Genomic DNA, 15854 nt, shown 5'->3' on the forward strand with positions numbered 1-15854 from the left:
TAGAAGAAACCAATTGGAAACTAGATTATTCTGCTCTTTCATTGCCTTTCCACTTAGGGTGGACTTTAACAAGATTTGAAGGACTGAGCTGTCCCTCACCAGAGGGGGCTTCAGGCCAGGGTTGTCTCTAGAGGAGCCTGGGGTGAAAGAGGCTGGAATGTGGAATGATAGAATGATAGAATGGACCTTCGAGTCTCAAATTCTACTACTTCCTAACTTTATGACTGGACAAATCTCCTTAAATCATTAGTCTTCACTTTCCAATCTGTACAATAAAGGAGATTATTTCTATGATTCTTGCTGGTGTTAACTTTCTAATATCCATCATATTTGAAGTTTAATACTTTCCTAGTTGAAGTGATGGAACAAGAAAGAGGGTGAATAGCACTAAATGACCCAGGTTCTGTTTCTTCGAGAAAGGACACTAGGAATTCCCACATTCATATTTCAGGTAGTTCAGAATCAGTCACATACTGAAACAATCCTCTCCATTTTAACAATTAGGCTCTTTTCTTTTGTTATATTTGACTCTTGGTGACCCCATTTTCTTATCAAAGAAATTGGAGTGATTGGCCATTTCATTCTCTAGTTCATTTCTTTAGAGGAGGATTCTGAGGCAAATAGGTGCAGTGACTTGCTCAGGGTCACACAGCCAGTCAGTGCCTGAGGATTTGAACTCAGGTCTTCGGATTTTGAACCTGGGCTGTATTCTCTGGGTCTGTCCGTTTTAGTGGGAGGGAAATTCGTCTCCTCTGATTCTAAATCCCATTTCCCGGAATCTGATTTCCTCTTTATTCTTGGTTGCCTGGCAGAGTGACAGGACTGAGTCACGCCTGGCTCCGAGGTCTCAGGCGCCCTCCAGTGGTGGTGGGGAATCGTCTTCCTGACTTCGGGGGGGGGGGGACTGGGTCCCCCTGGGGAGGGCTGGAGGGCAGGGCGAGGGAACCGTCCTTTTCTCGGGTTCAGGAGGGGATCCCGAGGCTGCGTGGTCCCGGAGCGATGCGGAGGCGGGGGGCTGCCCCTGTCCCGGGCTGCCCCGGTCCCAGGCTGCCCCGATCCCGGCCTGCCCCGATCCCGGGCTGCCCCTGTCCCGGGCTGTCCCGGTCCCCGGGCTGTCCCGGTCCCCGGGCTGCCCCGATCCCCGGGCTGCCCCGATCCCCGGGCTGTCCCGATCCCCGGGCTGCCCCGATCCCGGACTGCCCCGATCCCGGGCTGCCCCGGTCCCCGGGCTGCCCCGACCCCCGGCTGCCCCGATCCCGAGCTGCCCCGGTCCCGGACTGCCCCGATCCCCGGGCTGCCCCGACCCCCGGCTGCCCCGATCCCGGGCTGCCCCGATCCCGGACTGCCCCGATCCCCGGGCTGCCCCTGTCCCGGGCTGCCCCGATCCCGGGCTGCCCCGGTCCACGGGCTGCCCCGGTCCCGAGCTGCCCCGGTCCCCGGGCTGCCCCGATCCCCTGGCTGCCCCTGTCCCGGGCTGCCCCGGTCCGAGCTGCCCCGGTCCCCGGGCTGCCCCGATCCCGGGCTGCCCCTGTCCCCGGGCTGCCCCGGTCCACGGGCTGCCCCGGTCCCGAGCTGCCCCGGTCCCCGGGCTGCCCCGATCCCCTGGCTGCCCCTGTCCCGGGCTGCCCCGGTCCGAGCTGCCCCGGTCCCCGGGCTGCCCCGATCCCCTGGCTGCCCCTGTCCCGGGCTGCCCCGGTCCGAGCTGCCCCGGTCCCCGGGCTGCCCTGATCCCGGGCTGCCCCGGTCCCCGGGCTGCCCCGGTCCGAGCTGCCCAGGTCCGAGCCGGGACGCAAAGGCTGAAGCCGGGATTCCTGCTCGTCAGATTCACTTTCGGTCCGCAAACCTGTGCGGGCTCGTTCTGCCCGGTTACTAGTGACGCGTGCTGACTTCCACTTGGTATTGGGCGGTACAGCCTCGGCACAGCCAATCAGAAGATTCGTTCCCGGTGTAAACACGCTTGGACTCTCGGGGCACCCGGCCCCGGGCCCCTGGAGCCCGCCGTGCGCTCCCTCTTCCTGGTGGGGGCCCTGGCGCTGACGGAGAGCGGGGCAGGTGAGGGGAGGTCGGGGTGGAGACCGGACGGAGCACCGGGGGGGCGAGGGCAGAGGGATTTTGCCCCCGAACGTTTTTCCTGCCCCGCGCCCACGCGGGTGTCCCGGGACCCGGCCCCTTGGTCTTGGGGGAGGGTGGGGCAAGGCATGCGGGAAGGAAGGAATGGGGGGGCAGCGGCCTGCCCGGCCCTCGGCTGGGCCCTGGGGGGACAGTCTCTGTCGGTGCCTTCGTTTTGGGAGGGGCGAGTTCGGGGGCGCCGAGGTGGCGGTGGCGGGGGTGGGGGGGGCCTGGGGAAGGAACAGAGCCCCTGGGGGCATCCAGGGCAGAGCGCGGGTGGGGGTGGGGGTGGGGGCCGAGCAGAGCAGGGGGCAAGTCTCGAGCAAGGTGCTCCAGGGGGCCTTGGGCGGATCTCCGAGCCGTCTGGGGCGGCGGGGTTCCGAGTCCCGGGTCAGCCCAGGATCACCCCAGGGTCACCCCGGGCTCGGCGACCCTCGCCTGATCCCGGTCCGGGTCCCCTCCCAGGCCCCCACTCCATGAGCTATCTCCACACGCTCGAGCACCGGCCCGAGCTGGGGGGGGGGGGGGTCCGCTTCGACAGCGGCAGCGCGAGCGCGAGGGTGGAGGCGCGGGTGGCGTGGATGGAGCAGGTGTACCGGGAGGACCCGTATTCCTGGGAGGAGGAGACACGGGTCCACAGGGAGGGCACCCAGCTTTATCGCGTGGGCATAGAGACCCTGCTCCATTACTACAACCAGAGCCTGGACAGTGCGAGTCGGGTGGGACGGGGGCGGGGCGGGCTCCGGAGTCTGCGCCGGGTGGGGAAACTGTGGCCGCGCTGACCGGGCTGGGGGGGGGGGGGTACGGCAGGTGACCATACGGTCCAGCACATCCACGGCTGCGAGGTCTCCCCCGAAGGGCGTTTCGTGCGAGGCTTTTCCCAGCATGCCTACGATGGCCGCGACTACCTGGCACTGGACACGGAGACGTGGCCGTGGACACCAAGCACCAGTGGGAGACAGAGAGAAGGTGGAGGGAGACAAAATCTACCTGGAAGAGGAGTGCCCACTATGGGCCAACCGGCACCTGAAGAGGGGGAAGGAGGCGCTGAAGAGGGCAGGGACCTCGACATTCAAGGCCCCCACTAACCCTTCTCCACCTCCCCTGCACCCTCAGCCCCGCCCTGACTCCCAAGAGCCCTTGAACCTTGGGGCCTGGAGAGTCTATATATCCCCTGGTAATGCCTCTGCCCTTTGCCCCAGACCCACCCTCTGCCCGAGTGACCCGCCACACTGGCCCCCTCGGGGAGGTCACCCTGAGGTGCCAGGCCCAGGACTTCTACCCCTCCCAGATCTCTCTGACTTGGCTGAGAGATGGGGAGGAACAGCTCCAGGACATGGAATTCATTGAGACCAGGCCTGGGGGAGACGGAACCTTCCAGAAATGGGCAGCTGTGGGGGAGGGAGAGCTATACCTGCCAAATTCAACATGAGGGTCTGGCTGAGCCCCTCAACCTGAAATGGAGTAAGGCCAGTCAGGGAGGCAAGGAGAAGAGCAGAGGGAGGTGAGGGGGAGGACTGAGGCACTGGGGGGGGGGCAGGACCTTTCCTTTCCTTTTCCCACTTCAGAGCCACCTTCTCCTCCTCCACCTGGATCACCCTGGGGGTCACTGCTGGACTTCTCATGGCTGGACTTATCGTGGCTGGAGCCATGATAAGGATGAAAAAGAATTCAGGTGGGCAGGACTGGATGGAGGTCTCTAGGGAGCAGGCCTCGTGCTGACGCTGGGGTCCTCTGGTCTGGCAGCTTCTCCTTCTGTCCCCAAGCCTTCTGTTTACCTCCTAAGAAACTGATAGACCCTAAGACTTGCCTAGATATACAGATATAGGAATAGCAAGTCTTTCTGGGCCGGGGGGCTGCGTTGGCAGTGATAGAAGAGGCTGGCTTAGGGACATCTGCTTCAGCCTCAGATCAGGAAAGAATCTGGAGATTTCTGCCAAAGGAGCCTGGCATCCCCAGCATGAGGGGGATGGGGAGGGGGGCATGGGGAGCAATGTTGGAGGTTGGGCTTGGAGACCCATGGATGCAGTACTTTAGGGGGGACCTTGGCACTTTTTTCTCATCTATTCCTTCTTCCTCTTGGATCTAGATGCTAACCTGGGGTGGAGGGCAGGGGGAGCTGCCTCAGTTGTCATGTGTTGTGTCTCCAGGACAAATCAATGATTTCTGAGACCTTAGTCTGGCCTTCTTTCCTGGAGTCCTCACTGGAAATTTTTTTCCTTTTCCAGTTGGAAACAGAAGGGCTTATGGTTTGGCTGCAGGTAAGTGACAGGTTGACAGAAGGGGTCTGGCCATGGTATCTTCTGATCTTGAGAAAGGAGAAGGCAGAGGAGAGACTGCCCCCAGGAACCGTTCCTTGGAGCTCTCTTCCCTTCCTATATCTTGGTTCTAAAGGGAAGCCTGTCCCTGACTGGGAGTTTCCCTCTTTTGTCTCCAGGCAGTGACAATGCTCAGGATTTGGATGTCTCCCATACAGTCAGAGGTGATACCCTGGGGCCCTGGGAGGAGTGAGAGGCTGGTGTAAAGCAGAGATGGAGGGGTCTGTGAATGGTTGGGGTGAGGAAGGGGGATGTTGAGGCAGGTCCTTCAGAATGATGAGAGATTGGAGGCCAGAGAGGACCTAGGATCTCCCTGACTCTGCCTTGCATCTTCAGCTTGAAAGAATATCCTAGTATGGACCTGAGAGAGAAACCAAGTCTCCCAGTCCTGCTTTGTTTCTGCTGACCTCTGACCTCTCCCAGCCTTGGCCTCTGTGGTCCTTCCTGTCCCCTACCCTGGGTAACTTCCTTACTGTCCTCCCCCATAGCTAAGGCCTACCCCACCTCCTTTCTTTGGGCCTGCCTCACTTTTCAGGGAGACACCAGCAGTAAGGAAGGGTCAGAGGATGTTGCACTGACCTCTGGGAGCTTTTTCAGATTGCAGAGATCTGCCCAATGGATTCTTTGTCTTGAATCTTCACCTTTTCTTCACAATCCCAGGGCAATTTTCTATTTGCATAAAGGCCATTTTGTGGGGGATGTGGGAGACCTAATGATAGTGTGGAGATCTTCTGTTCATAAGAAGGGGAAAATAAAAGTGGAAAAACATTTTCTCTGCTGAGTCTGTGACTGGAGATGGGGGCTGGGACCCAGAGGGGAAGGAGCCTGGGGAGGGACAGTGTCCATGGGGAGGGGGCAAATGTTTGTCTACCTCTGTGGGCCCTTGGGGATCAGTGTATTCTGTCAGTGTATTCTGACTTGGTCCAGAGCATCAGAACAAACTCAGTCTCCTCCTAGAACTGGCACAATGCCCAACAGGCTGATGGGTCACTAACCCCCAGGCCCACCTCAGCACCAACTTTCAAAGAGTTTCAATTCTCTCAGATTTGTTTTCATTTTCTCCCCCTTGTGTTTGGGTCCCAGCTTTTCCTTCATTGCAGGAAAAGGCCTCTGTGACCTCTGCTCAGGCCTCCAACTCTGTGAGATGACCTTGTCGCTATAGACTTTCCCAGAGCAGAGGCTTCTCTTCCCCTCTGAAGGAAAGACTTCACTTTGGAATGAATCAAGGAGAGAGTAGCTAAATAAGAAAAAGCCCCTGCCCCTTCTCTGCCTCCTTGGGGTTCCTGCCAAGTCAGTTTATCCCTCATCACCTATAAATTCCCTCCTTCCCAACTCTCCTTCTCGTTCAGGATGATGCACACTCCTGGGAAATTTGCCATTCCCTTTTTGGTTCTGCCCTAGTATCGTTTTTCCTAAAGAGGGTTTTAATCATTTCTCTCTGGATTTATGATCACCATCTCAGCTTAGTATCACACACTTTGTTTTCCCTCATCCAAGCTCATCCAAGTTTTACTCATTTGTTCTAAAATTCCATTAGTTAATTGATCTGAGAGTGGAGGAAGCCGGTAGAGACTTGGGCCCTACTGTCTCATTGATATATGATCATGAAGGAAAAGCCTCTGCTAACAGTATGTCAGCTTGGATCCTGGGTCATGTTGGGTCTTGGTGGCTTACCACCACACTGGGAGTAACCCGGACATGGGTTTTGCCACAAAAATTTAGAGGCCTCCCTTTGAGCCTCTACCCATCTCCCAAGCAAGCTGGGATTTTGTAGGTGAATGTAAGTAGGTGAATAAGTAAGTGAATGATCTCCCTGTGGTGTAAGCTATCTTGTACCATAGCTGGACTCTGATTTGGGGACCTTGAAGTGGGGGAAAAACGCTTGGAGGAAGTGGCACTATTCCTCTTGGAGCCCCAAAGCTTCCTCTTGCCTTATCATCTAGTTGTCAGAGGTTGGCCATGGAGCCTTGTCCTCTCTCCTCCTAACATCTCCTGCCTCCTAGTGGCTTACAAGGAGCAGGACCGAAATCTTGGCTTTTCTATCTCTGAGGAATAAGTCCACTGAAAGTGGAGACACCGCTCCTAGGACTGGAGTGGCTTTTCTGACCCTGATCTCCAACCTCTATGGCCTCTCAAATGTCAGCTTTCCCAATTCCCCTTCTTAATGAGTACAGGTTTCCCTAACCAGGAGGGGCTGCTTCTGGAGGCCCCCCTCCTTGGAGGAACTGGGTGACCAACTCTAAAGGACTGTCACAGGGTGGACTCCATGCACATGTAGGTTTGACTGAAGGTGTCAAATACACAGCCTGCTGACTGGCTACCATTTTGGAAGGCTTTGGAACCAGATTAAAGTGCTGAGAAATATTTAACAAAGAAATTATAACGGAATAAAACAGATGAAATTTTATTTTAAAACTAAGACAACATGCAACCTGCAGTGATTCTTATGTACAGATTAGTGAATCCCAGCTAGGTGGTACAGTGGATAGAGTAGGGTCTGGAGTCAGACTCATCTTCCCGAGTTCGAATCTGGCCTCACATACTTTACTGAGTGACCCTGGGTAAGCACTCTTATACAGAGTGAGGGGAATATGAGGCCAACAGATGAATTTCATTTTCATCACATCCATGTAAGATGAAATTGGGGCTCACGCTCCTCATTTGCAGCAGCAAGTGGATCTGAATTTCAAGGTAGTGAGGAGGCTCAGTCAGTGGAGGCTCAGACTTAGATTTAGGAAGATCTGAGTTCAAATCCCATTTGAGACACTTTAGCAGTTTTGTGACCCTGAGCACATTACTTAACCTCTCCCCTTACATTGGTGTGAAGATCGAATGAGATAGCTGTCTGTCCATTTTCTAAGAGGATCATAACATCAGAAAAGTGATGCCAAGAAAAAGAAGAGAATTGAATTTGAGGGGGCCCTTTACTAAGTTACCAGTCTCATTTTCTCCTCTGGAGCCATCTTTTTCTAGTAGTCTAATATGAATCAAGATGACTAGAGATGACCCTGGATGTAAGGCAATCAGGATTAAGTGACTTGGCCAGGGTCCCACAGTTAGTAAGTCTTCAATGTCTCAGCTTGAATTTGAATTCAGGTCCTGACTCCAGGGTTGGTGTTTTATCTACTGCACCACCTAGCTGCCAAGACACAATCAGATGAGATCGTATTTATCAAATGCTATAGAAATAGGAGTTGTCATTGCTTTGTGTTAATTCCTATGATTCTATCAATTCCAAACAGTTATTCCATCATCACAATACTCATTGAAATGACTTTCATCCTATCCTCCCAGTGTGAAGAAGGCATCAGTCATTTATTTCCTAAACAGGGTCACTCCTTCCAGTCACTGGATAGTCATGGCAGCATAGGATTTTGAATTTGAGCATCAGCCCTTCTAAGATGATGTTTGTGAAGAGGGGAGGGGAGGGAGGTGCAGTCTCTGAAAAAACCAGCTCTCAGAGCCCTCTTATTTCCTAATGGGTTTAGAGGCTTCCCATGGGGTCATCGATCTGGAGTCAGGAGGCCGCCTGGTCCAGCCTCTGAGGCCAGTGTGCTTGACTCCAAGCCTGAAATCCATTCCTCTGACCTCCAGGAATTCTACGAAAGGAATATCTGCTTGACAATGACTAAAAACTTGATTACTCAGTAGAATAATGATACATAACAAGTTTGGAAGGTTATGGGAATGGGGACATTGAAGCTGTTTTCTGGGTCACTGGCAAATAGAATGCACATTTATGGAAAAATATATCAGAGGCGTGTGTGATTAAATGCTGGCTTTTATAGCCCAGGCTTGGTCAGCCATAGGCCTGCAGAGGAGATAGTCTGGGACACCCTAGGGATGGCCTCAACCTCAAAGTAGCAGCGATAATGATCTAGGTTAGGGACTCTTCACCTGGGGAACACTTATCACCGAGCAATTTGATAGTTTTCAGGGGGTCTGTGAACTTGGGTTGGCAAACAATACATCTCTATTTTGACTAACTTCTAATTGAATTGTAATCATTCCTTCAATAAGTAAATTTTCTAAAATCACAATAATCATTTATAAGTTTCACAAGAGGACACACACAAAAGTGAAGATGCCCTGGTCTAGGTTATATATGGGACAGCAATAGAAACAGTCAGGGAACACATCATTTGTAAAATGGAACTGTATGAATTATTGGTTGTTAACCACTCTAGTATCAACACATTGGCCAAATATTTTTAGATAAAATATGTCAGCATTTAATATACATAGGCTTGACTCTTTCAGGCTCTAACTATACTGTGATCTAGACTTGTTTCCTTGTCTCAGATGAAGAGAAACTATATGCTACCCTTAAGTAGTTTTCACATATATATATACACACACATATATATATATATATATATATATAACATATATATAGTGGATGTATACATGCACATACATGCATATGCATATATTCATATATGGGAAACAATAAATACTAATCAATAAATTCATCGATAATTTTATTAATAATCTACTATATGGCAGTCACTGTCCTGGGTGCTGAGGATAGAAAGACACATAGACTAGCCCCTGCCTTTGAGGAGCTAACATCCCATCAAGGCTTATAAAAGACTAGTTTTCTGTCACTACTTTTGGGCAGAGCTCAAAACTGTTTTTATTTTTGTGTTATCATGAACTTGACAAATATGATCCTTCCTTATACAAAGAAGAGAAAAATGGATTGTATTTGGATTTGCCAGTGATTGCATTCAACTTTTCTCATTAATTTGTGCAATTTGAACACCACTGTGATCAAATTGACCTGTTTTCTCTGTTTCTAAACCACTTTCTGCTCTCTTGTATGCATTTATAGGCTTCTTTTATGAGATTTTCTTTTCCTATGTCACTCTCTCTACTCCCAAATCATCCCATTTCCCAAAACAAAGCCCCTTATAAAAAGTAAATTCAACAAATGAACTTATTTACTGTCTGAATCTGTACTCATTTTGGATCTTTAGTCCATCTCTTTGTCAAGGTAGAATATCATTGCTGGTCTTTTGAGAATTGTGACTAATCATTGCATTTATCAGAATTTTTAAGTCTTTCAAGATTGTTTTCTTTTACAGGGTTGTAACCAGTGTCTAACTTATTCATCTGATTCTCCTCACTTGACTCTCCATCTATCCATAAACTTTTCCCAGGTCATGGGGTTTCATTTTCATTTTTACAGCATTTCTATTAGTTTTATAGGACTCTAAAAATTTTTTAAATTAATTATCAATACAAAATTTTCTCTTTCTCTTAGTTCCCCTTCCCCATTGACAAAAAAAGAAATGCAGACAAAAGTTTTGCAACAAAAATAGCTAATTAAGCCAAACTCATTCCCACATTGGTTTTGTCCAAAAATCTCCATGTTTCAATCTTCCCATGACTTCCTTTCATGAGACTTCTGGAATCTTGGTTGGCCAGTGCTTTCTTGATCAGAATTCTTGAGTTTTTCAAAATTCTTTTAATAATTTTATTATTGGAAGAACTATTTTCTTGGGTTCTTCTCACTTCACTTTCTATCTAGTCATACATTTTCCCAGGTTTTCTGATTTATAAATGTTTTAATTCCACTAAGGAGAATTCTTGTTTTTCAAACACATTATCTATTTGTAGTTTTAAAATATTTTGTTAGTATGTTTTATTTTTGACAAGATTCACTTCTTAATGTCCCTTTCTAATAGTTCCCTTCCTTCCATTTACAGATGGAAGGGCCCTTGGAGTCCAGCCCCATTTTACAAATGTGGAAGCTGAGACCTAGGGAGGTTAAATAACTTACCTTTGATCTCACAGCTAGGAAGTGTCTGAGGAAAGATTCGAACCCAGGTCTTCTTGCCCATCTATGGCTCCATGTTTTATGTCCGTACCTAGGTAGCATAGTGTCTTGAAAACAATAAACACTTATTTAACAGAATTCATGGCCTTATAGTTGTAGAGCTGGAAAAGACCTCTGAGATCATCGAAACCAAATTGGAATTGAAGTTTTGGAATCATTTCTTCAACATTTTACCAGCCTCCTTTAAAAAATGGATGCCATGGGGCAGCTAGGTGGCACAGTGGATAAAGCACCGGCCCTGGAGTCAGGAGGACCTGGGTTCAAATCTGAATTCAAATTGAATAATTACCTAGCTGTGTGGCCTTGGGCAAGCCACTTAACCCCATTTTCCTTGCAAAAACCTAAACAAAAAAAAAGCAAAAAAAATGGATGCCTTTAGACTCAAGTTGATTGAGTGCAATGAAAGAGAGTGGAAGCGGTTGAGGGCTGAAATGCTTTGTGCTCATCATTTCCATCCGCAGTCCCTCTGGGAGACATCGATGGCTGGGTAGCTTGTCAGAAATCCTGTACCAATAGCCTGTGATTAGTCCATAGGACGCTGGATGGTGCTATCGGCTCAGAGAAAGGCAGCACCGAGGAAGAGAAAGCCCCGAGTCAGAGAGAGCCTTCCTGTCCCTTTCCCATTAAATCTCCAAACCATTCTTGATGTGAGAGTTAGAATCAATACACTTCTTTTCTTATATTAAAAGCAAACAAAATAACAAAAAGCAAATCAATCCTTCCTAAAAGAAACCAGGGCCTGAACACAGCTGTATGTCAAATTGTAGAATTTGTCTTTGTGAGAATTAGGCTTATTCCTACTAATGAAAGTCACTTACTCACTACCTGCCTCAGTTTCCTCATCTATATAGGTAAAAAAAAATAGCATCTATCTTCCAGGGTCTTTGTAAGAATGAGATGAAATTATATTTGTAAAGCCCTGGATAAATGTTAGATGGTCATTAATATGAGAATTAGCTCTGATTGGGCTGGTGCTACGAGTTTCCAGGGTCCGCACAAACCCTTTCTATCTCCCCAAGGTCCAATCCCTATCTGTGTATGTGCTTGGAAGGGAACTGGGCTTGTGTGTAATCGTTGATCTGGGTTCTTGTGCTAGCTCTGCCCTGAATGGCCTCTGTTTCCTCATTCGTCAAGGGGGAAGGTTGGAGGAGATGCAGAGGTTTCAGCTTTAACACATGAAGTTAAGAATCCACGCTCTGTCTTCCCAAGAGCCTAAGAGGCATGGGGATCCCAAACTACTGGGAGAGAGGGTTCTAACAGATGGATTGTGTAATCCTAGGCAAGTCACCTAATCCTCCATGTTCCGAAGCAACATTCTAAAGCCTGGATTTAGAGATCTGTTTCCCTGAGTTCTTGAAAGAATTCCCATAATGAAGGAGGAAAGTGATATAATCACAATGAGAGCTACAGATTTTGCAAAGTGCTTTTCATACTTCTCATTTGCTCCTCACAATAACCCTGTGAGACCCTGTGAGAGAGGAATTTGTTATTCTCAGCCTCATTTTACAGAAGATGGTGATTGCCCATGGAAATACAGTGTATGAGGCAGGACTTGAACTCAGGTCGTCCTGTTTGTCCAGCACTTCTCACATGTCTGGCCCAAACAAACAAAACCTGAAATGGACCATAGCCATAGAAAGGACCCTGGACCACCCTGTCCACAGATGAACTTTAGAACGGCCCCCAGGCTTTCTAATGAGAATCCAAGGGACACTTCAGCGGGCTACTTGCTGTTCTTGTGGTTTGTCCTTCATTCTTTTTTTTTTTTAAGGCTTTTGCAAGTCAAACGGGGTTAAGTGCCCAAGGCCACACGCTAGGTCATTATTAAGTGTCTGAGACGAGCCTTGAACTCAGGTCCTCCTGACTCCAGGGCCAGTGCTCTATCCACCGCGCCAGCTAGCCGCCCTTGCCCTTCATTCTTGAAGAAGCCCATGTCATCAGAGAGGGATTTGAGTGAGGGGCTGTGCTAAATCACGTCTCATTTTCTTCTCCAGTTATCTGGGTCCAGTGTCCAGATATGAATCAGGATAACTGATTGTGAGACAATCAGGGTTAAATGACTTGTCCCAGGTCTCCCAGCTAGTAAGTGCCGAGTATCTGAGGCCACATGTGAACGCGGGGCCTCCTAATTTCAGGGACCAGTGCTCTATCCACGGGTCCACCTAGCTACCCCCTAGAGAGACAAGAGGAAGGCCGAAGTGGAATGTGACCCACAAGGAAGAAGGTGAGAGAAGGGCGTCCTCGGATGCTGTGCTCATGGCAGTCGGGGCTGTGGGAGGGACCATTATTGTGACTTGGCATATTGTCGGAGGCGCAGCCCGTGGGAGGCCACCGGCAGCAGAGAAGGAAAAGGGGAGGGAGGTAGAGATCAGCAAAGGAAAACGGCCAAGACGTCTCCTGACCCAGAAGGCGCCTCGGGGCTAGGCTCCTGGCTAAAGAAGCCTCCTGGCTCAGCCGGGTTTCATCAGCGCCTGGAATCTCACCAGCGCAACACGGAAACACAACTTTAATGCCCTTTCCTTCCCAGGCGGCTACAGGAGACTTCTAGATCCAAGTCTCTGGTTCCATAGGTTATTCTGTTGGGGGGGGGGCATACCTGCATCCTCTTAGAACAGCAATTTGCCAAAAGGAACCTGAGATGACTTGCAGGACCCCCAATGCCCTGAAGGAGGCAGATTTCGAGAATGTTCTCTGCGCTGGGCTTCTCAATGAGGCCGCATTTGAGGACTAGATGGGGCTGTATTGGCTAAGCTGGGAGCCGCTGGCCCGTCCTCCAAAGGACATACTCTGCAGCTTCCTTTGCATTTCTTGGCCAAACTCGGCCCCACAGCACAGACGTGAGCGGGGACCGACGCAGGCTAGCATGACAGCCCCGCCGCCACCCCTGCCCCCAAACAGCCAGGGGAAAGAGCTAAAGCTACGCGTCCGGCTGCAGGAGAGAAGAGAACGCTCCATGGGGGAGGGGGTCCCCTTTTCTCCGGAAAGTGATGGGGATTTGGGCCACTAAGCCAAGGCTGTTGGGCCAGGAACCAGAGCCCCCACGGGCATCAGAGGGAAGAAACGTCGGTCTTCACCTTTTCCCCCAAGGAGGCAACGAAGCTGCTTAGCAGGGGCAATCCTTCCAGGGAAGGAGCCCCCCAGCCCTGGCTGGAGGCCCAAACAGGCCCCCTAAATGGAAAGAAGGGGTGGGGTCGGGCACACAGATGCTGGCGGCGTGAACTTGGCCATCGCACCTGCCTTTGCCTCACTTTCCTGTCTGGAAAACGGAGATGCTGAGAGCAGCTGCTTGTGAAGCTCCAGGGAGCCCACACTGAACGGGGCCGCTGCCCGCCCGCTGCGATGAGCTGTCCACGCAGAGGCTGAAGGGCTGGGGCTGGGGGGGGCAGATCGGAAGCCAGGGCGCCCCCCCCCCCCCCGCCGCCTCTGCCAGGAGCTTTCCGGAGGGGCTGGGGGCGGCTCCCCCCCCCCGTTTCAGCCCGGGCTCTGCCTCCCGCCCCTCCCGGCGTCTCTGGCTCGGTCAGCCGTGCCCCCCCGCCCGGCCGGCTCGCAGAAGGGCCGCGGCGGGCGCGCCTCGGGGCCCCCCGGGGTGCTGGCCGAGGGGGCGCGGCGTCGGAGGGGGCGGCCTCCCCGGGGCGCCCCGCCTCCCCCCGCCGCCTTATAGGGAGGCGGGGGGGGGGGGGGGCGGCGGCGCGGCGCGGCGGCGGCAGCAGGGGCCGAGCCTCCCGCAGCGCCCCCAGCCCCGCGCCGGGCGCCATGCCGGAGCGGGCGGCCGGCCCGCTGTGCGGCGGCCGGCCCAACGGCTCGGAGGCGGCGGCCAACGGCACGGGCCCCGGCGGCGGCTGCGGCTCGGCGTCGGTGGCCTACCCGCTGGCCATGATGCTGGCCGGCCTGGCGGGCAACTCGCTGGCCATGCTGCTGCTGGCCCGCGGCTACCGGCGGCGGGAGGCGCGGCGGCGCCGCGCCTTCCTGCTGTGCCTGGGCGGCCTGGCGCTCACCGACCTGCTGGGCCAGCTGCTGACCAGCCCCGTGGTCATCGCCGTCTACCTGTCGGGCCGGCCCTGGGCCCAGCTCGACCCGTCGGGCCGCCTCTGCGACTTCTTCGGCCTCAGCATGACGGCCTTCGGCCTCTGCCCGCTCTTCATCGCCAGCGCCATGGCCGTCGAGCGGGCGCTGGCCATCCGCGCGCCGCACTGGTACGCGGCCCACGTGCGCACGCGCGCCGCCCGCGGGCTGCTGCTGGCCGTCTGGCTGGCCGGCCTGGCCTTCGGCCTGCTGCCCCTGGCCGGCCTGGGCCGCTACGCCGTGCAGTGGCCCGGCACCTGGTGCTTCATCGGCGCGGGGCCGCGGGCCGCCCGCGGGGACCTGCTCTTCGCCGCCGCCTTCGCCTTCCTGGGCCTGGCCGCGCTGGCCGTCACCCTGGCCTGCAACCTGGCCACCATCCAGGCGCTGCTGGCCCGCTGCCGCGCCCGGGCCGCCGCGCCCCCGAGGGCCGCCCCGTCGAGGGCAGCCCCCGCCCCCCGCCTGGGCCCGCGCTGGGGCCGCGTCACCACCGAGACCGTCCTGCAGCTCACCGGCATCGTCTGCGTCCTCTCCGCCTGCTGGGCGCCGCTGCTGGTAGGTGCTCCCCCCCCCCGCCCGGGAGAGGGTGCCCCCCCCCGCCCGGGGGCCGCGGGGAGGAGGGGGCCAGAGGACCCCGGGCCGGGGCGGTCTGTGTGCGAGCGGGCGTGTCCTGTGACCGTCGTGTCCGGACCGTGGCCGTGTGGCGTGCCCGGCGGGGTGGCGGTGAGGTGCATCGGGAGGAGGGGAGGATGCGCCCGATGGGTGCCTGTTTGTGTGTGTGTGTGTGTGTGTGTGTGTGTGTGTGTGTGTGTGTGGCGTGTCTGACGGGGTGGAGGGAGGTGTGGACGCATGGGGAGGAGGAGAGGATGCTGCCCGATGAGTGCAGGCGTGAGTGTGGTGTGTCTGTCCGTGGGTGCGTGTTACATGTGTGTGTGTGTGTGTGTGTGTCTGTGCAGTGTGTCTGTCAGTGCGTGGGTGTTGTGTGTGTATGTGTCCGTGTGGCGTGCCCGACGGGGTGGGGAGAGGGGGATATATGGGGAGGAGGAGAGGGTGCCCCGATGGGTGCCGAATGTGTGTGTGTGTGTGTGTGTGTGTGTGTGTGTGTGTGGCGTGCCCGACGGGGTGGGGAGGGGTGTGGACGCATGGGGAGGAGGAGAGGATGCTGCCCGATGAGTGCAGGCGTGAGTGTGGTGTGTCTGTCCGTGGGTGCGTGTTACGTGTGTGTGTGTGCAGTGTGTCTGTCAGTGCGTGGGTGTTGTGTGTGTATGTGTCCGTGTGGCGTGCCCGAGGGGGATATATGGGGAGGAGGAGAGGGTGCCCCGATGGGTGCCGAATGTGTGTGTGTGTGTGTGTGTGTGTGTGTGTGTGTGTGTGTGTAGCGTGCCCGACGGGGTGGGGAGGGGTGTGGACGCATGGGGAGGAGGAGAGGATGCTGCCCGATGAGTGCAGGCGTGAGTGTGGTGTGTCTGTCCGTGGGTGCGTGTTACATGTGTGTGTGTGTGTGTGTGTGGTGTCTGTTACTATGT

General features: G+C 53.8%; 1 protein-coding gene and 1 pseudogene across 1 annotated transcript in view; both read left to right on the plus strand.

Annotated features, from left to right (window-relative positions):
- The first annotated feature begins 2585 nt into the window (after nucleotides 1-2585).
- On the plus strand, nucleotides 2586-5243 carry LOC141511126 (BOLA class I histocompatibility antigen, alpha chain BL3-7-like; annotated as a pseudogene).
- An 8779-nt stretch (nucleotides 5244-14022) lies between these two features.
- Nucleotides 14023-15854, plus strand: part of PTGER3 (prostaglandin E receptor 3) — a 50849-nt gene continuing 49017 nt past the window's right edge. The window contains exon 1 of the mRNA XM_074220413.1: nucleotides 14023-14883. Coding sequence (XP_074076514.1) covers nucleotides 14023-14883 — 861 coding nt within the window. The remainder of the gene's footprint in view (nucleotides 14884-15854) is intronic.

Source organism: Macrotis lagotis, chromosome 2 (assembly GCF_037893015.1).
Source record: "Macrotis lagotis isolate mMagLag1 chromosome 2, bilby.v1.9.chrom.fasta, whole genome shotgun sequence".
Classification (NCBI taxonomy): Eukaryota; Metazoa; Chordata; class Mammalia; order Peramelemorphia; family Peramelidae; genus Macrotis; species Macrotis lagotis.